General features: G+C 45.4%; 1 protein-coding gene across 4 annotated transcripts; it reads left to right on the top strand.

Moving 5' to 3' along the window:
• Nucleotides 1-352: 352 nt before the first annotated feature.
• On the top strand, nucleotides 353-19,697 carry GTF3C2 (general transcription factor IIIC subunit 2). 4 transcript variants are annotated; one of them, XM_068991624.1, is made up of 20 exons: nucleotides 353-377; nucleotides 7,027-7,297; nucleotides 7,460-7,781; nucleotides 8,372-8,651; nucleotides 8,759-8,764; nucleotides 10,487-10,578; nucleotides 11,002-11,079; nucleotides 11,230-11,328; nucleotides 12,432-12,659; nucleotides 12,831-12,942; nucleotides 13,157-13,265; nucleotides 14,533-14,558; nucleotides 14,743-14,872; nucleotides 16,680-16,824; nucleotides 16,923-17,084; nucleotides 17,261-17,348; nucleotides 17,607-17,735; nucleotides 18,023-18,175; nucleotides 18,323-18,430; nucleotides 18,708-19,697. In XM_068991624.1, exons 2-20 carry the CDS (start codon nucleotides 7,051-7,053, stop codon nucleotides 18,924-18,926), a joined length of 2,733 nt encoding a protein of 910 aa, XP_068847725.1. In that variant the 5' UTR covers nucleotides 353-377; nucleotides 7,027-7,050; the 3' UTR covers nucleotides 18,927-19,697. The 4 variants fall into 4 exon arrangements, with proteins under 4 accessions (XP_068847725.1, XP_068847798.1, XP_068847713.1 ...); XM_068991697.1 differs by lacking the exon at nucleotides 8,759-8,764 and having other exon boundaries at nucleotides 10,484-10,578; nucleotides 18,880-19,697; XM_068991612.1 differs by lacking the exon at nucleotides 8,759-8,764 and having other exon boundaries at nucleotides 10,484-10,578.
• The last annotated feature ends 1,073 nt before the right edge of the window (nucleotides 19,698-20,770 follow it).

Here is a 20,770-nt window from a genome sequence, read left to right as displayed (position 1 = left end):
CCGCACTCTCGAGGCTCGCATAGAAGCCGCGTGGGAACCCGCGGGGGCGCGACGGCCGTCACCGCGCAGGCGTCAGTCTTCCCTTCGGGACACTGCAATTCCCATAAGGCCGTGTCGCGTCCCCCGCGCCTCGGAGGCCCGGGAGCGGCGCCCGCTGCGACGGGCTCGGGGACGCTCGCCGCACTGCATTATGGAATACATAGTCTAATAGAAAACGTCCTGGGGCACAAATTCCCGACCAAACCCACGTGTTTACCTTGTGCACCGGGGGGGGGAGGGACGTCAATGAAGAGTAGCTACTAGATTTCGTCATAAAACGGCGACCAGACAGGCGGCGCCATCTTCGAACTTGGACTTCCGGAAGGACTTTGGTGAGGGTGAGTGTACCGCAGCGGGGTGTGAGGGGCCCCACGGTTACTACCCCCCCCTTCTTTTTTTGGTAGCACTAAGACATTGGGAACCAATTCCGGCTCCGCTTTTCCGCCTCTGCTCAGCATCGCGATCTCCAGCCCCCGAGCTCCTACGGAAACCGCCGTGCTCCCACCTCCCTAACCCACGGTGGCAGCCCCTATCTCTGATCTCCTCGGGTTTCGCTTTCTTCCCCAGTGAGGTGTCCGTTACATCTTATCCTGTGTCCGGGCCCCGGCGCTGCGAACATTGCAAACCTCGAACTCTGCGAACCTACTGTAGTCCTCAGCCTTAGGAAACTCACGGCTCACTTCCCGAACAGGCTAGTGGTGAAAGCTAACCCCACTCCCAGAACTGAGAAAGGGCAAGCGGTCACCCCTAGAGGTGTGGCGGGTCAAGTCTTCTCATTGTAGTGTGTTCAGCCTCTTCCTCGGCGAGGTCCTTCTAACCCTGGGGGTTGTGCCCCGCGCGCTGCAACCCCATTGGCGCAGCCAGGGGCCAGTTATGTTTCCCAATCGAGTCCTTTAATCACGCAGCAACTTGGCTTTCTCTTCGGGAAGGGAGAGGTGGCGACTTCAGCTTCACCCGCGAAACTCACTTTGTTAAAAGTGCAGGGTGCAAGCCCCATGGCCCCAGAGGCATATTGTTACACAAACGTCATTCCTGTGCCTTCGTTCCTTTTTGCTACCGTTTCTTATCAACTGTAGTACTTTCTTGTTTTCTTTAAATTGATTTAATTTTAAGGTTTAAGTGCTTTCGTCTTGATCTAACTAGTCCATGGGTTTCATGGACTAGTTAAGGTTTTTTAAAATACAAGTTAAAATAAAAACATAATGAATCAAATTAAATTGTTCAATTTTGTATCAGAAGTCATCGTGCAGACCACCAGTTGTACCATAGGAACACTTTGGAAATAGTGTATTAGACCATGTAGTGTGTGTAAAATACTTCCATACCTGCAGAACAGGGTTACCTAATCATTTTCCGTGATTGGGGAGATCAGGCTGGCGGCCTTGGAGCAGCATGGGAACCAGACAATTTGGGGTGCAGATTTAAAATTTTGTAAATCCTGGTACAGATTTACTAAACCTCTTTTGCTTGTGTCCAAAATTTGTATTGTAAAGTCAAAAAGGGAAATTAACCACCATGCCCTGCTCCTGCCTTCTCTGAGAAGTGAATCCTTATAGAGATTCTTGTACCTTGAGAAGTTAGTCCTTAAATCAACAAAGGTTAATGATTGCACTTACCATGTACCAGTTTCTGGATACAGTAATGAATCAGACAGACAAGGTCCCTATCTTATGAAACTTATAAAGAAAATAGATATGGAATAAGTAAATATCCATATCTCTTATTAAAAAATCCAGATGGACTAAAGAGCTACATGTAAGATCTAAAACTAGACAAATCATTAAAAACAATAAAAGAAGATATTTTATATTCTGATATTATTATCAATGGGGTAGGAAATACCTTTTTAAAGACAGGAATTTCCTGGTGGTCTAGTGGTTAGGACTCTCCACATCCACTGCAGGAGGCAGGGGTTCAATCCCTGGTCTGCAGCTGAGATCCTGTGTGAGGCAGGGTGGCCACAAAGACACAAAAGCCATAAAGGAGAAGACTGAGAAATTTAACTCATAAAATTTAACCTTAGTTTTGCAAGAAACATTATAAGCAAAGTTAAAAAAGGTAGATACAGAGAGAAAAATATTCACAACATACTCCACAGATCAATAAGAAAATGATCAATTTGTCCTACAGAAATGGGCAATTCATAAAAGACATAGATGTCCAACATATAAAAAAGAAGTTGCTAACCTCAGTTATTATCAGGACAATGCAAATAAATGGGCTTCCCTGGTGGGTAAAGAATCTGCCTGCCATGAGGGAAACTTCAAATGGATTGTCCCTGGGTCAGGAAAATCCCCTGAGGGAGGGCATGGCAACCCACTCCAGTATTCTTGCCTGGATCGCAAAGAGTCCGACATGACTGAGTGACTAAAAGCACACACAAGGAGGAATTTTTTCACCCATCAGACTGGCAAAAATCGAAGATTGACAAGGGTAGTTAAATGAGTATACCCATTTTTACAGTTAGTGGGAGTATAAATTGATTTTCATCTTGGCAACCTGTTTGGAAGTATCAAATTTTGAAATGTGTGTACCCTTTAACCCAGTAATTTCACTTCAGATGATTATTCTAGAAAAATAATTTCTCATTACTGAAGAGATCTATACTTGAATATTCATTGCAATAGTATTTGTAATAGTATTATAATCCAATTGCTCATTAAATGGGAAATATCCAAATAAACTATAATCCTATGGAACACCACATAGTAACCCAGAAGAATGAGATAGATGTATGTGTACAGATATGGAGAAATCTTCAAGACATATAGAAGTTCTCTTAACCGATCTTTATTTAACTAACTCTCTCTATTAACTGACATTCTCCATTTCCTCTATAAAGCATACAAACTGATGCCCATGGCACACTGAATTCTCGAAGCCTATAGGTTTTTTTCCTGTAGGTCTGAACTGAGTACTCTCACTAGTTGATCTGAATGCTTGCCAAGAGTTATTGTATTGTTTCCCATCATTTTTAATGTCAATTGATTTGTCACTATATTTATATATTTGTGACATATGTTTAAACTTTAAGAAAATTGAGTATGTACAAGTTACGTTTCTATTAAAACTGAGTTGAAATATGGCAGATACACAGGTGTTTTATTGTTATTTACATTCTACACATATTTATAAGTATTTTGTATCAACTAAAGGTTTTAAAAACAAACCTAAAAAAGAAAAGAAAGCATACTAAATTGAATACTTTGGAAGGACCAAAGCAGTGAGTTTGCAGATAAGCAAAAAAGCTGCCAACTAGGTGTAAAGACAAGAAACAAGTGAATTGTTAAGTTTTAGAAGGCATTTGCTCCAGTTTAGAAGGAAGCAAGGGAAAGGGAAAAGATAAGCCTTGCTAGTTCCCTTGGGTGGGCCCAGAGAGGGCATGGAGCTAGAACATAACTGGAAAGCTTGACTTCAGAAAGTGGACGTCAGACTCAGAAGCAGGGAGTGTTAGTTATTTGACAAGAAATTGAAGTATGGCTTTTGGTTTTTTCTTTTTGAATATTTTTTTGACTATGTCAGGTCTTAGTTGCAGTACACAAAATCTTCCTTGTGGTGCACAGATTCTCTAGTTGTGGAACAGGGCCTCAGTTGCTCTGTGACACATAGAGTCTTAGTTCCTTGACTAGGGATCGAACCTGCCCCTGCATTGCAAGGCGAATTCTTGACCGCTGGTTTTTAGTTTTTGTTTCAGAAATCTAAGACTTAGTCATTTGCTGAAGACTATGGGATTAGACACTAAAGGAGAGGGTATGGGAGTTGACAGAAAGAAAGTTTGACTTTAGTGCCCAACCAGCTTAGATGCGCTGGTTGCAGTAGGTGATTGGTTCATCCAGGACTTGAGTTTTGCCAGGCCTATGAAACAAAAAGATGAAAAGAAAGGAAGTTTGTAATATCAACAAGAATCTGATTAAAATAAAGGAGTCTAAACTAGATGGGATATGGCTGACACAGGGAGAAACTGGAGTGATCGGTGGATAGTGGAGTAATTAACATGGTGAAGAGCAGATATAGTGATCATAGTTGAGCAACCTGGCTGGAATGATGGGAGGTCGTGATCAGATAGTGGGTGTCTTAGTGATTTTGGAAGTTAAAAGAAGGTTTTATATGTTGGCAAGGTCCAGGGTGTGACAGTGGAGTGGATACCCGTGATTTAGCCAGATGTTACAGGCTTGGAAGGAACAAGGTTTTACAAGATGGGGAGGACTTTTCGGTCAAGAATTGGCACTGGAGAGGAACTGAGAAAACACTGATCCCACTTTCTACCCTGGGGTAAGTGGAATTCGAGAGAATGAGCAACCTCCACTTGTGAGCCTGGAAAGCTAGAAACTCTACTTCCTGGGATTTTTCCATTCAAGATTCTGAATATAATTTAGGTCTTGCAAATCAAATATGCTTTTGAAGAACTCAAATTTAGACTTGAGTTTAGAGAGGAGGCAGGCCAGAGGGCATGCATTTTGCTTTCGCAGATTGTGGCAGTGACACAGTTCTGGATCTGCAAGCCAGAGAAGAGTCTGCCTCAGTCAGTCACTTTCTGATTATTGCAGAGGCAGCTTGTTTATGGAGCCATCACCTATGGCAGGGGCTTCTTGATTCAGCTGTGACTCCCTACCGTGGCAGAGAGAGGCCAGGTGGTTCTTGAACCAGCAGCTATGAACCACTCCTCAGTTTGATAAGTACTTGTTCCTAAACTTTTTTTTCCCCTAATCCTTCCTCTGTTCGGGGGATTACTTTTGTAATTTCTAGAAACTTGTAGAAGTTTCTATATTTAGAATGTCATCCTGTTATCTTTACATGAATGACAATTAAGAATTCTCTTGATCCTTCTGTTTCTTTATCCTCTGGCATCAAATGTTTCTGAGAACTCCCAGGCTGACCTGATTCCCTCCCACCCCGACTTGTAGGAGAAGTTTAGTTTTCATTCAAATATTTCTTGATGAGTCTTTATTGATTTTTGTGTCCTTTTTATACGATAAGCCCTTTTAACTTTAGGCTGAGATCTTGCTTTACTTCAGGAAAGTACACATTCTGTTTTTCATTTCAGGAAATTTTCTTTTGTTAGGTCTTTGAACATTTTTTTCTAGTCCCATTTTTCTTCTCTGTTCTTTAGAAATAGCAATTATTCACATATTGGCTCTCCACTTTCTCTTTTCACCCATACCATCTTTTCACTAGTCACCATTATCTCTTTATAGCCTGCATGGTTTCTCTCAAACACCTTTCATACCCCTGATTGTCTTTTCAGTAGTTTCAGCATTTTGCTTCTCCTCTGATTTTCCCTTCTTTTATTCAGTTTCTTTCCTTATGACTACCAACTCTTTTTTTTTTTTTCCTTGCCATTGTTTTATCTCTTCTTTGATCTCTTATTTCTTGGATTTCACAGTCTCTGGCTTTTTTGAAAATATAGAAGTTTTTGTTGGAAAATTTCTTGTTTTCTGGAGACATTCCTTGAAACGGTCCTTTTCACCTTTCATTTGAGTCCTTTTTATTCTTTCTGTAGCAACTACGCATAGGTCCCATTGGATCCTTTTTGCTTATTCCTGATTTTGAATGGAGTAGTTCTCTCAGGGTTTGCTGTTTACCAGAGAACAATGTCGGCTTCCCTGGTGGCTCAGTGGTAAAGAACCTGCCTGCCAATGCTAGAGATGCAGGTTCAATCCCTGGGTCAGGAAGATCCACTGGAGAAGGAAATAGCAACTCACTCTGGTCTTCTTTCCTGGGAAATCCCAGGGACAGAGGAGCCTGGTGAGCTACTGTCCATGGGGTTGCAAAGAACAGGATACCACTTGGCAACTAAACAGCAACAAAGAGAATAATGTAGGTGGAGTCTCATTGACCTCTATTTACCTTGATATTGTTATATCCTATGTTTAGCATATGGTATTATAATGTATCCTTAGCACCTGAGTTAGAGAGTTGGCTGTTACTATAGTTCATAAGGATATCTTCTTGAAGAGAGACAGTTGGAAATTTTAATTTGTATGATATTTCTTATGGTATTTGTATTAACACACTTTCCACTGAGGCTGATTAATTCTTCATCCTTAAGACATACACAGAGATTCCTCCTTTGATCTGAGTTATTTCTTCCCTTTTGTCACAAACAGGTAGGTTATTCTGGTCACAAACTGGGCGCTTGTAGAGTTCTCTGTTGCCCAGGTTTTTGGTGTGGCAGTCACTGGTTTGTTTATCATTGTCAGTTTACTTGGTCCGTGGTTGCATAGCTGACTTTTTGGGTTTGAAAGAAAATGAAGATCCGTGACTATTTTTTAGTCTATTCTTCAGTGTCTAAATAGTTTCTTAATGTAGTGGGATGTTCCTTAATTGTCTCATAGGCTACCACCTCCCCCATCCAGCTGAAAGATTGCTAGCAGGACACTAGAAATTACCTATCCTTAAATAAATCTGCACCTTGACTAATATTCACAAAGATGGATGTTAGCTCTAGTCATCCTGTCCTCTTTCAGTTTGATCTAAATTTTATAGTATCTGGCAGCTATACTTTATAGTTTATTTTAGAAACTTGTGACCCTTCCCTGCTTCATAACAGGTGATTTTTTTTTCTTTCTCTTTTTTTTTTTAGAGAGGAGTGATTCATTTCAGTAGGTTTCAGAGAAAGGGGTTAAATAATTGTTCATTCACTTTAAATCATCTAAATAAAGCACTTAGAACAGTACTTGGCACATAGTAAGCATTTACTAAATGGTAGCTTGTTATTGTTTGTTCATTGTCAGTTCCATGAGGTCGGGCACCTTGTCTGCCTTGCTTATTGTCATGTTACCAGTTCCTGGAATAGTGCCTATAGAAGATGCTTAGGAATTACTGCTGAATGAATGAATGACCAGAGTTTGGGTTTCTGGTTGGTGGGGAAGGTTGGGGGGAGGTTGGAGGAACAATGATGAGAAGAGAAAGACAGGAAAGTGGAAAAATCTGAGCTCTTACCAGAAGCTTTTTCCTTCTAGTCATTTGTATGTCTCTTGCATGCAGGGGCAGCCATTTTTTGGGGTGCTGATGGATACCTACGGGGTCGGCTATATGGCTCTGGAGGAGGCCGGCCCCGTGGGGAGCATGACTGTGGTAGACTCTCCTGGACAAGAGGTGCTGAACCAGCTTGATGTCAAGGCCTCCTCAGAAACAGCCAGTGTGGAGGCTTCCATAGAGATGCCATTATCTACCCCTTTCCCTGGATATGATGATTCTCTTGATGAGAGCAGGCTCCTTCCAGAGCAGGAAAGCCTCTCCAGACTGCAACAGGAAGGTATGTCCCTTGACCTTTCACCCTTTTAGCCCCCCATGCTCAGCTTAAGATGAATGAGAGCAGGTCAAGCTCATAGGACTTTACAACCTGGATATGGTGTAATCTGTTCCAAAGAGGTTTGAGCTCTGGTCCCATCTCACAGACCCATATTCTTCTCTACAGATCTTTCTTCAGAGATGTCAAAGGTCCCAAAGCCTAGGGCCTCAAAGCCTGGCCCGAAGAGAGGTGGTAGGACACGGAAAGGCCCCAAAAGGCCCCAGCAGCCTAATTCTCCATCAGCCCCTCGGGTTCCTGGTCTCTTAGATCAATCCAACCCTCTGTCCACCCCCATGCCTAAGAAACGAGGTCGAAAGTCCAAGGCAGATCTGCTACTGCTGAAGTTGTCCAAAGGCCTAGATCAGCCAGAATCTCCACATCCAAAGATGCCCCCTGAGGACTTTGAGACCCCTCCTGGGGAACGACCCCGCCGAAGGGCTGCCCAAGTGTAAGGATTGTGGGGCACAGCTTGGTGGAGGGGGGCTGGGGTGAAGGGGTGGGGGTGGGGCAGATGCTGGAGAGATAAGTGGACTGTGGTGAGGTGTCAGGTAAGCAGGGGTGGTGCTGGGTTCTGGGCACTTGAGCAATCTTCTAGGTCTTACAACAGCAGTTTCTGTCTGTGGTTAAATTCTGTCTGTGGGCCGTTTCTTTCTGTACCTCATCCTATCACATTTTCCACTATTTCCTCCAAGTCTTCACTGCAGTTTCACTGCGCTGTATACGTCAGCATATATATGTACTTCCATCCTTTCCATTTTCCCTCAGTGATCTCTGACTGTGGTAGAGTGTGAGGTACTTCAGACTTGGAGTCAGAAGACCTGGGTTCAGATTCCACAATGTGATCCGAATCATCTTGGCCAAGTTACCTAACTTTCCTGGATTTCTGTTTCTACATCTGTCAAAGGGGAAGGGAAATTAATAGCCATTTCACATGGTCACTGGGAGGATCTAGTGGGATGAGAATCAGCCAAGTGTCAGGCAGAGGGGACTCTGGGTGAAGTGGCTGTGCTATGGCTCTGACTCTGCCCTGTCCTGCAGGGCACTTCTGTATCTTCAGGAACTGGCGGAAGAGCTCTCAACAGCCCTGCCTACTCCAGTGTCCTGTCCTGAGGGCCCCCAGGTGAGCAGCCCTACCCAACCGAAGATAATCCAGCCGCAGGCAGCCTGTCTCCGTGGAGAAGGGGATAACACCGCACGGGATGAAGACTTTGTTCTCCAGGTTGAGGCTGAAGAAGCAGAAGAAAGCGAGGCCCCAAGTGAGAACTCTTCTGACCCTGAGCCTGCAGCGCCCCGAAGCACTGCCCGAGGATCTACTCAGGTAACCTGATTGGACAAGAAAGTGGAGGGAGAAATAGGATTATTGGGAGGATCGGCAGGGTGCCCAGAAGGAAGGCTTTAGCCTAGTAACTAGGATGGCCAAAACAGGGGAAAGTTAAGAAAGAGCAACTTCACACACAGTTGAGATGTTGGGAGCTGACGGTGTAGCTAAACAAGATTATTTGTTCATACACTGAGCATCTCCTCTGTGCTAGGAAATACAATCATGAATAAGACAGCGTCCTCCATTACAAAGCTTACAGTGTAATAAATGCTGCACCAGGAGTGAACAGAATGCTTTAGGCATACAGAGGAAGGATGGTTAACTGCTTAGACTTCATAAAGAAACGCTAGTTGAGTTAGGTCTTGAAAGGAACAGAAGTTTTCCAGAGAGGATGATTTCCCAGAAATTGGTTGTGGCTGCAGCACAGGGCCTGGGTTAAAGTGGGGAAGATTAGACTGGAGAAGATGAAAGATATGAAACTGGTAGGAGCCAACAAAGAGTATGTACGTGTATAATTATGGTAAAATAGATAGAACAAAATTTACTGTTTTAAAATGTACAATTCAGGGGCATTCAGTACATTCACAATGTAGTGTAACCATCACCACTAGCCATTTCTAAAACTTTTGTCATCCCAAACAGAAACTCTGTACGACAATGGTTTTTAGATAGGAAAAGAACATGATCGGTTAGGAAAATAGGTTAATTTGCAGTTGACAATGAGAAGACACCTCCAGTTCTCTAGGTGAAAGGTGGTAAGGGCCTAAACTAAGCAGTGGAGGAAGAAAAGATGAGGAGACAGATACAAGAGATATGTAAGAGAATTAATAGCAGTTGGGAGTTGAAGGAGAGGAAAGGGTAGGAGTTTCCAACTTTGATGGTGCTCTCATACACTGAACTTGGGAACACAGAAAGGTTGGGGGATGCAGGAAGGGTGAAGGTAGGCAGGCAAAGTGATGAGTTTACTGTCTGACACGTCGAGTTGGAGGGGCCAGTGGGTCAAGGGCCATCCTTCTGGAGACATCTGGTTGCCAGTCAGATATACGGGACCAGTGCTTTACTCCTCCCAGGTGCATTTAAGGGAGCACCAAAACCCTCTAATAAAGATAAATGTCTCACTGCAACATTTTTAAAATAAAAATTAATGCGACAAATCTATGCTGAAGAAAATATTAAGAAAAGAAGAAAATATAAAAATTTTCAATATGCTGAAAGAAAATATAAAAATTTTCAATAAAGGCAGGAAGTATACTAGTGATATTCACTTTTGCCTCAAGTTCTAATATGGCTCAGCACCACACTGTATGAGTCTAGATTTTGTAGAAAAGTTGAGACTGAGTAAAGGTTACATTTGCTAAGATGCAGTCAGGCATAAAAATGGGGGTCAAAGCCATGAGTCAAAGGATGAGATTACCAGGAGTACATGTATTGAGGGTTGAGAAGACACAGGAACTCTAGGAAATACCGTCAGTGACTAACCCTCAAAGGAGGGAGAGACTACGAAGGTATAGCGGTGGAAGGAGTAAAGAGAGACTACCCCCAGGGCAGGAGCTTCAGGAAGCAAATAGGAGTGCTCTGAATTAAGTGCTGTAGAGACACACCAAGGAAGATGAACAGGAAATAGAGAGCAGGTTTTGCTGGAGAAGTAAGAGCAAAAGATGGAGAGGTCATTGTAATGGTTAAGATACAAATCGTTTAAGATGCCGATAGGAGAAAAATCAGAGAGCAAGTAGTACCAGGAGAAGAAAAAGCTGAGACAGCTCTCCCCTGAGGACTTTCTCTAACCTGTAAAATTCTCTAACTTACACTTTCTTCAATTTGATCCTCAGAAGCAGAAGCCACACGTCCGGGGAATGGCTCACAATGGCTTACCAAATCACATCATGGCCCCTGTTTGGAAGTGCCTTCATCTCACCAAGGATATGTGAGACTTGGGGAACGGGAGCTGGGGATGAAAGGTAGGGGTGGAGAGCAAAGGAAGACCGAGGACCCAGCCTAGCAGTAGGGCTGTGAGAAAGAGGGGGCAGGCACCCGCAGGGTAGAACACGGGGAAGACATTTGTAACTCAAAGGTACTGCTGCAAAGGCAGAAGCTCTCAAGCTGTGCTGTCCAATATGGTAGCCACAAGCTGCACGAAGCCATTTAAATTTCATTTAAAATTAATGAAATATAATTAAAAGTCCAGTTTCTCAGTTGCTCTGGCCACATTTAAGTGCCCAATAGCTACTTGCAGCTCGTGTGTTAGATTAGCACAGATAACAGATTGCTCCCATCCTCACAGAAAGTTATGGGGCAGTGCTGCTCTGGAATCTCTCTTCCTTCACTAATGCTACTTGTGCTCCTCCAGCCGAGATCAGAAGCATTCATACTGGGAGTTTGCGGAATGGATTCCTTTAGCCTGGAAGTGGCGCTTGTTATCTGAACTGTAAGTTGAAGGGGCATCTTTGAAATCTAGGAGCGGGTGACACCCCTGGAGAGAGAAGGGTAACTGAGGACTCTAGATTGATCATGAGAATCCCAGTACAGGTGACACTTTTCCTCATTTAGACTGTTTGTTCCCTTTGCCATCCCCTAGTGAGGCAGCTCCCTACCTGCCCCAGGAGGAGAAGTCCCCGCTGTTTTCTGTACAACGTGAAGGACTTCCTGAAGATGGCACCCTCTACAGAATAAACAGGTGACGATTGCATCTCTTTTTTCTGATTCTGGGAGACAGAAGTAGGAAAAAGGGATGTCAAAAGGGATGGGAGATGGGCTCTGTTCTTCCCTGAATGCTGGTCTAGTTGGTCCCAAGGCTAGGAGAGCTGCCTATATTTGCTCAGCCCCCTCTAATCTGTAGCGCTTATCTCTGCTGGCCAGACTGAGGAAGCCTAGGGAGGTTGAGGGTGGAACAAGTTTTCAAGGTCACATCTAGTCAGCTAGACCTGGACAGACTGGCCCTAGAGTGAACACTGTAGTGAATCAGAATGCATGGGCTGTCACCTTTGAAGGTGAGCCTGGAGCTAGACAGACTTGGGGAAGGAAAGGAGGAAGATAACATGGTGGCTAGGCCTGGTCTCACTTGTAGACTGTGAGTGATGTCCTGGTGCTTGCTTAAGTCAGGAGCTCCAGGTGGTGCTCCCATTCTGTCTGCGTTGCTTTTTTTTTTTTTTTTTTTTTAAGAACAGTATTAGGTTCACAACAAAACTGAGAGGGGGATACAGAGAGTTCCCATATTCTCCCTCTCTCCCCACCCTGACAAGCACAGCCTTCCCCATTATCAACAATCGCTCACCAGAGGGGCGCATTTGTTATGATTGATGAACCTGCACCAACACATCACAATTGCTCAAAGTCCATAGTTCACCTTTGGGTTCACTCTTACTGTTGTACATTTTATGGGTTTGGTTAAAGGTTTAGTGACAGACATCCATCATTATGGTATCATACAGAGTATTTTCATTGCCCTAAAAATACTCTGTGTTCTGCCTGTTCATCCCCTCCCTCTCCCACCCTCAGCCTCTGGTTATCACTGACCTTTTTACTGTTTCCATAGTTTTCCCTTCTCCAGAATGTCTTATAGTTGGAATCATACAGTATGTAGCCTTTTCAGGTGGGCTTCTTTCACTTAGTAATGTGCATTCAAGTTTCCTTCATGCCTTTTCATGGCTTGATCGGTCATTTCTTTTTCATGCCAAATACTTTTCCATTGTCTGGATGTATCACAGTTTATCCATTCATCTACTGAAGTCCTTACTGCCTTTTACTAGCTCCGTTTTTTCATCTTTGCCTTTTCTCTAGATTCAGCTCTATCACAGCACACCCAGAGCGCTTGGATGTGTCTTTCTTCACGGGGGGCCCACTCTGGGCTCTGGACTGGTGCCCGGTGCCAGAGGGGTCAGCAGCCTCGCAGTATGTGGCTCTTTTCTCCAGCCCTGACATGAATGAGACACACTCACTGAGCCAACTGTATTCGGGCCCTGGGCTGCTGCAGCTCTGGGACCTTGGGACCTTGCAGCAAGAAAGCTGGTGAGGTGGGGCTGGGACATTGCCAGGGGAGAGTGGTGGAGGAGGAAAGAAGGGTGGGCTGGGCTGGGAGCAGGGGAAGGCTCAGACTGGCTTGAGATAAGGGGAACACAGGCTCTAGAAGCTCTAGACCCTTCCTTCCTACCCATTCTCTACACATGCTCTCTTTCTCAGTCTTGGCAACAGAGCCCACTTTGTCTACGGGATAGCTTGTGACCATGGCTGCATCTGGGACCTCAAGTTCTGCCCCAGTGGAGCATGGGAACTTCCAGGCACCCCTCGGAAGGTACTTCCCACTTGACTGTGGGGTGGCCTTTGGCCTCAGCCAGAACGAAGGGGACTTGGGTCTTCCCAGAGTTGGAGAAAGGGAAGTTGGAGAGTGGGGGGTGGAGTTTTTCCAGCAACTCCATATCAGACTTTCAGGGACCAGAAGCTCACGCATTTTCTGAGACATGCCTGCCAGCAGCAAGTCTCAGTGCAGATCTGGTGTCACCCTCTAGGCTCCTCTCCTGCCCCGACTGGGTCTCCTGGCTCTTGCCTGCTCAGATGGGAAGGTGCTGCTGTTCAGCCTTCCCCATCCCGAGGCCTTGCTGGCTCAGCAGCCCCTAGGTGAGTACTGCCCCCAAGGAGAATGGGGCTGCTGGAGTTGTGGCCAGAGCTTAGAAGGGCCTATCCATCCCCGCACCCCAAAACTCCTCCAGGCCCAGTGTCTCCAGTGCAGACCCTTACCCAGTCACTCCTCCCATTCTGACTTCACTCTTCCCCATTCTTTTACTTCTCTCTTTGGCAGCCTGCAAGCTGTCCTCTCTCTTGCAGTCTTGTAACTGCCTTCTTGGAGCACATTGTCTTTGATCTCCCCACTTCCATGCCCTCCTTGCTCTCAGGTCTTCCCCATCTCACTGCCCCAGTTAGCTGGCTGTGTGAGGGGCTGCCACAGGCTGAGGCTGGTGCCTGGCGCTTGTCTCCTGCCACACTCCTCTTCCTCCCCCAGCCCTGTCCTTACCTCTCCCCCCCTCACCACCAAACATACATGAGAACACGCTCTCTCATGTGAAGGGAAGGAGAATATGGAGCTGAAGGTGAGCATGAAGAGGAAGGGGCAGAGAAAGGCAGCTCCCATTTGATTAAATTTATTTGTTTTTCAACAGTACTACATGTTTAAAGAAGAGGGCCCCTAGGTTTAAACCCTGAGAAATCCCCTGTTCAGTGGTTTCTGGTGTTAGGCATGGATTGAGAAGGGAGTGGGAATTAAGGAAGTTAGGACAGAGGTGTACAGACAGTTCTTTCAGGATGTTAGTCTGTGAAGGAGATCATAATAAATGAGGGCGGTGGCTGGAAGTGAATGAGGGGTAAAGGGGGAGGGTTCCTTTGCAGCCCAGTGGTTAAGAAGCCACCCTTCCAATGCAAGCGGGGGCACAGGTTCAATCCCTGGTCAGAGAACTAAGGTCTAACATGCCACGAGGTGTGGCCAAAATAAGGGGTAAAGGAAGGCTTTGGTTTGTTCATTTGATTAACCAGAGACAAGAGTGCATGTTTTACTTCTGTGCTTGCGAGTGACCCAGTAGCAGGAGAGAAAGTGGAGAGTGCAGAAGGGGAGATCAGATGAGCCACGTTCTAGGTAAGGAAAGAGGATGAGAGGAGAGCAGAGTGGAGAGATTAGCCATTCTCATAGGAGGAAGGGCACAGTCAAGTAGAACAGGAAGAAAGAAGGATCTGGGGGCAGGCAGAGGCAAGTTCACACACTGATGGTGGCAAGAGAAAAGTGAGAGGGAGGGGCATTGTTGAGAGGGCAGGGGTGCTGGTCTGCGAGCTCAGCCTGGTTGGGACCCCAGCCGTCTGGATCTAGAACTTCAGTTTCTGCCCTTCTTCCTCACAGATGCAGTGAAGCCTGCCATCTATAAGGTGAGTGAGGAGCCTGCTCCCTTAGCCGAGGCTCCATCTTCTAGAGCCTCCCTTACCAATTCCACAGTGAGTCTCCTTCCAGCTCTGGAAAATCTCCCACCCCGTGCTGACTAAACACTGATTTGAGCCTTCATTCCAGACAGTAGTTATGCCTAATCCTGGTCTTGTCTCTCTGTCCCTGCAGGTTCAATGTGTGGCAACCCTCCAGGTAGGGTCTATGCAAGCTTCAGACCCCTCTGAGTGTGGTCAGTGCCTTAGCCTGGCTTGGATGCCCACCCGGCCCCACCACCACCTGGCTGCTGGATATTACAATGGTAAAAAACAAAACATAGGGGACTGTTGCTCTTTAAATTTTCATATATGCTTGTTTTTTGGTTGTTGTTTCCCTTTTGGTTCAGTGTTCAACATTATGTAGTTATAAATATTCATGCTTGTAGAAGAAATACAGAGAAGGGAAAAATATCACTAGACTTTTTCCACTCAGAAAAAAAAGTTAAGAATAGATAAACATCATTCTTGCTGTTCTCTATGCATGCATAAAAGATGGAAAGAGAAAGAAGTCTATAAAAATGGGATCATAAAGATACTTTTAAGATTAAAAGGGAAAAAATAAAAATTTTAAGTAACATTAAGTAATTGGTATCATTAGGTTGTTACTGTTTTTACTTGTGTGAATTAGATCTTGGTTGCATCATGTGGGATCCTTCCTTGTGGTGCACGGACTCTCTAGTTGTGCCACGAGGGCTCCACTAAGTTGCTCTGTGGCATGTAGTATCTTAATTCCCCAAGCAGGGGTCGAACCTGAATCCCCAGCATTGCAAAGTGAATCCTTAACCACTGGACCAGCCGGGAAGTCCCAGTTGTTACTGGTTTTAAATAACAGTTTCACTTTCAGGCACACCAGTAGACTTTCTGCTGGGGATGAGGAAGTTAGCACTCTTACCCTGCTTTCTTTCATCCCTCTCACTATCTTCTGTGTCCCTTTTGGTGGTCTTATTCTTACATTGTCAAGGTATGTGATACTTGACACTGCTTTGCCATCTTAATTCCCAGAATTACTAAATCTTAACTCTATATTGAAAAGAGTGCCTGTCTCCACCAGACCTTTCATCTCAGGCTCCCCCTCGGTGGCTCTGTTATTTAAATTGCTTAGATGTAATTCACTGTCAAGTTTTTTCAAGAAAGGCTCATAAGTGTTACATTTACTGAGTTTCTATATAAAAAGGGGATGTCTTTTACATTGATCACAGTTATACTTTTGTTTCCCTCATCCTCTGCCAGGCTGGTCAGCTTGCTTTGGATCAGCCCAGTTAGTTTATTTGTCCATTTGTTTTCTATTCCTCTACATGTTGCTTTTGGCTCTTTGCCTGTTCTCTTTGCCATAGAGTAGAGTTGGCAAACATTTCTGTTCAGGTTCAGACAGTGAACATTTTATGCTCTGTGGGCTGTTTGGCCATTGTTGGAACCATCCACCTCCGCCATTGTAAAGTGAAAGCAGCCACAGACCTCAGGGAAACAAATGGGTGTGGTCGTGTTCCAGTCAGACTTACCAAAACAGGCAGCAAGCTGTGTTTGGCCCCCGGGCTATAGTTTGCCAACCCTTGTCCTAAAGGGTTTATCCTTTAAAAATAAGAAAAATACCCTTGACTTTTATTTACTGGGTGCATTCAATCTATCTTTCAATAGTAGATCTCAAACTAAGCTATTACTTTTATGTTGATGAGCACTGGAACTAAAAATATCAGGTTGAGTCTTTAAACCATGGAGGGAATGGTTTAAAGCTAATCATGATCCCTCCAGTCTCTCATAGGGATCGATCTGAGAGTAGAAGACATAGGTCCTAGGAGCCAGAGAAAGAAATTAGAGCAAGGAAAAGAGATTATTGTGTGCTGTGCTCAGTCGTGTCCAACTCTTTGCCACCCCATGGACTGTAGCCTGCCAGGCTCCTCTGTCCATGGGATTTTCCCGGCAAGAAGACGAGTGGGTTGCCATTTCCTCCTCCAGAGGATCAAACCCATGTCACCTGCATCTTCTTTATTGGCAGGTGGATTCTTTACCACTGAGCCACCAGGGAAGCAATAACCTGACCGTAACACCTACGCATTCTTTCCTGACCCTCAGGCATGGTGGTTTTATGGAACCTCCCCACGAACTCGCCCCTGCAGCGGATACGGCTCTCTGATGGCTCCTTGAAGCTCTACCCCTTCCAGTGTTTCCTAGCCCATGACCAGGCTGTGCGTACTCTTCAGTGGTGCAAAGCTAACAGGTATGGAACAGGGGGGTTGTGGCGGGGGGAGGTGAGGACAGGCTGACTCTTCCAGAGTTGTTCAGATTTGATCGTCTCCTTCTCTCATCTTTCCACAGTCATTTCCTAGCCTCTGCAGGGAGTGACCGGAAAATCAAATTTTGGGACCTTCGACGACCTTATGAACCAATAAACTCTATCAAGCGCTTCTTGAGTACAGAGCTGGCCTGGCTGCTCCCCTACAATGGTGTCACTGTGGCTCAGGACAACTGCTATGCCTCGTACGGCAGGATGGAGAGAGGATGAGCTCTGGGAACAGGCCCTCAGGGTTGGGGTGCATTGTGCCAGTTTGTTGTGGGGAGAGGAGGGTTGTTTCACTGAGGGAGTCTGGATTTTGGGGAAAGAAATGAGTCTAATCTTAGAAAAAGGAAGATTTTCTTTTCTTTATGTCTTACAGTTATGGACTCTGTGGAATTCACTACATTGATGCTGGTTACCTTGGTTTCAAGGCCTATTTTACTGCTCCTCGAAAAGGCACTGTCTGGGTGAGCCCCTCTCTTCCAGACCTTCAGTACATAGGCAAACGGTTCCTAGTGGTGGTCAGAAAGAGGCCATAGGTTTGGAAAGAAAGAGAAGATAGGTGTGTGGTAATTGTCATCAAGGATATGGATTATGTTAAACTTATTTATGCTTGTTTATGTGAATATGTCTCTCCCCCCTCAGACTGTGCAGTTGTTACCAATTCACAGAACTGAATTAATGAGTGAGTGAGTGAATGACAAATATCTGTCTCTTCCTATTAGAGTCTTTCAGGATCTGACTGGCTCGGGACAATAGCCGCAGGAGATATATCTGGAGAGCTCATTGCAGCTATATTGCCTGATATGGCACTGAACCCAACAAATGTCAAGCGACCTTTAGATCGAAGATTCGTACGTATATGAATATTTAATAGCACCATCTGTTGGGTCCTAATCCACCTGACCTCCCAAATTAGTGCTGCCAAGTAGCAGAAGAGTCTCCCAGCCCCAGTATTCTCCCTAGAAGTCTCAGCATAGAGTTGTACATAATCTCCCCTACCCTCGTGTATCTGAACATAGGTTTAAACACACCCTTTTCTTCTACCCTAAAGTCTTTCCTGCTGCAAACCAAATTTCTCTCTTTTACTTTTACCTGGTCTTCAGTATTACAGGACCTAATCTCACATTCTTCTTTCTAGCCTATATATAAAGCAGATCTGATACCATATCAGGACAGTCCTGAAGGTCAAGACCACACTTCTGCTTCATCTGGGGCCCCCAACCCTCCCAAGGCTCGAACTTACGCTGAAACGGTCAATCATCACTACTTGCTGTTTCAAGACACAGATTTGGTAAATTGAGGCCAGGAGAATGGGTGCAGCATTAGAAAACGTAGAAGACGTGAGTCCTTGTATAGCAGGGGATCTAGAGGAGTTGCAGCAGAAAGATGCAAAACTAAGAATCTGCTCGCTTTCTCTTTCCTCTCATACCCTCCCCAGCGTTCGTTCCACGGTCTGCCCCACAGAGAACCAATGCTGCGCATGCAGGAGGGAGAGGGGCAAACGCGGCTCTGCCTGGACCGGCTGCAGCTGGAAGCTATTCATAAGGTAGGAACCTTACCTCTCAACTCCTCCCAACTCTGAGCCTGTGAGCCATGAAATCGGAGAGGAAAAGGTAACAGAGATGGCAAAGGAGGGGAAACAGCTCCACACCCTCATCCTCCAGAGCACGACAAACACATCCTTCATGGTCTTCTCGTCCTGCTTCTCACCCCATCACGGTCCTGTTCTTTCAGATTGCGGCCCTTCTTTTTGCTCTTAGAGCTAGGACTCACCCTGAAGTACCAACTCTGAGCATCGCTTTTGTTTTCTGTTCTTTTCACAGGTACGTTTCAGTCCAAACCTGGACTCCTATGGATGGCTGGTCTCTGGAGGGCAGTCGGGGCTGGTTCGGATCCATTTTGTCCGTGGACTCACCTGTCCACTGGGCCACCGTATGCAGCTTGAAAGCCGAGCCCATTTCAGTGCTATGTTCCAGCTGGCCTCCCCCTCTCCAGGGACTGGCTTTCCTCCAACCAGCCATTGCCTCCTGCCCGGTCCCTAGTCATGGTCCCCACAGGACCCTCGGAATGAAGTCTGCCGAGAACAGTTGGCTCCAACCACACAGCCATAGGAACTGGGGCCTTCCTGGACAGTGATGCTGCCAGGCCTGGATCTTTAGACCTGCCTCCCCAGGACCCCTTAGATCCCTCTCCTTCCACAGACTTCTCCCGTCATCATGGCCCCCCGCGGGCAGGGGGGTTCTCCCTCCACAAACTCTCAAGTCTCAGCATAAAACTATGACTCACAAGAAACACTCAGCCTGACCTAGGCTTGGGAGTCAAATTGCTCATATTGAGCATATTGTGAAGTGGGTAAAGCTAAGTAAAGGTACTGGGTGTTTTTGAGACCACATGTGAGTGGGTGTTTGGAGAACTGGAAAGGGTATCTGCATGAAGGCTCCTGTCTGACTATACTCTGGATCCAATATTACTGCCTTCCTAACGTCCTCTTTAGAGTACCCAACACACCGGCCCACGAGCAGGTGATGGTAACTCATTGGACTGAAGCTGCTTATAGGACTTCCTTAACTAAGGAACACACCACAGACGCCCTGCCAACAGAAGAGTGGCTCAGATCTTACTTGCTCCTGCTTATGAAATATTCCCAATCACTGGTCATCTGACCCTTCTTGAGCACTCCTAGACAGTCATGTTTTTAAAATCTTCCTTTATATCAAGTCAAAGAGTATACCTCTATACATTTTACCATGGGTGTTAGGAAATCTAGTCACTCTTCCCTGTGATTGCTCTTTTAAGTATTTAAAAATAGCTATCATGTGTTTCCCAAGTCTTATCTTCTCTAGATTAAATATCATCAATTACTTTAACCATTCTTTTACACGTCATGATTTTTGATCCTTCTGTCACATTGTTGACTTATTAAACATATTTAGCTACTTTATTTCAGTTCTCTGTATAGGAGGTATTTAAAATCCAAGCACAGCAGTATATCTCATCTTGTTAAGAGTCCTCTTGTGGGATGTTGCAGGCTCATAGTGACGGCAGTATTGCCTGTTAAGCAAGGATGGACCACCCTCCCACCCCACCCCACCCCCTGCCACCAAAGAGAACTAGGCAAACAATAGTCTTCGAATGTATGAGTATAACCTGAGGTTTGGTTGTGGGGAGCAGGGGAAGAGTCAGCTGACTTCAGGAAGTAGAGAAAAGCACACAGCCAGCTCCTGTTGAAGGGAGTGGAGATTAGTTCAGTGCCTTCTTGGAACAAAACCCACTGGCACTCTAGACTGATCGGCCAAATATCTGGGAAGAACTTTCTGCCTCTTCAGTGGAGAATTTATCATATGTCAGAAAATGTCCTTTAAGGGGAAAGGAATCAAGTAGTTCAATTCCTTTCCTGTGCAGAAGAGGAAACAGACCTGGAGGCAACCCAGACCATTAGCAGCAGAGGGACCACAACTCACGTCAGTGCCAAGTATTGCACCATCCTATTGTGCTAGCTCAGATTATGCCAGTTTGTTTTTGTGACAGTTGGTAGGGAAGTGCTTTCCATTGCAGCGTTGCTTTGCTCATTCTACACAGCAGCCCCTTGGCACTGCATCATGAAATCCCACTTTTAGTGGAAGAAAGATGGGGTCTGGGGACCCATGCCGTTGAGGCTGTAGGCTGGTATTGGCAGCCCTGCCCTGCTGCTGGTTCTGCCCTGCTGCTGGTTCTGCCCTCATCTCAGCCTCTGAAAGAAAATCAGGAAAATGCTCTCAGCCCTTGCTTCCTTTCTCTACCGTAAACCATTTACTCCCCAGGCCATCCCCCTTCCAACCATTCCTTATCCATGGGTTCCTGCACTTTTCTTCCTTTGTGCCTTTGCTCTAACTAGTCCCTCTGGAAT

The sequence above is a fragment of the Capricornis sumatraensis genome, chromosome 1 (assembly GCF_032405125.1).
Source record: "Capricornis sumatraensis isolate serow.1 chromosome 1, serow.2, whole genome shotgun sequence".
In the NCBI taxonomy this organism is placed as follows: domain Eukaryota; kingdom Metazoa; phylum Chordata; class Mammalia; order Artiodactyla; family Bovidae; genus Capricornis; species Capricornis sumatraensis.
Note: the sequence above shows the minus strand (reverse complement) of the source record. Positions and strands in the feature narration are given on the sequence as shown.

Bases quoted from the DNA above. Each gene is read 5' to 3' on its own strand.
- GTF3C2 (XM_068991624.1), top strand. From the start codon at position 7,051: ATGGATACCTACGGGGTCGGCTATATGGCTCTGGAGGAGGCCGGCCCC. The intron at 13,266-14,532 runs GTGAGTACTGCC...TCTTCCTCACAG, and splicing joins GCTGGCTCAGCAGCCCCTAG to ATGCAGTGAAGCCTGCCATC. The intron at 17,736-18,022 runs GTACGTATATGA...TCTTCTTTCTAG, and splicing joins GACCTTTAGATCGAAGATTC to CCTATATATAAAGCAGATCT.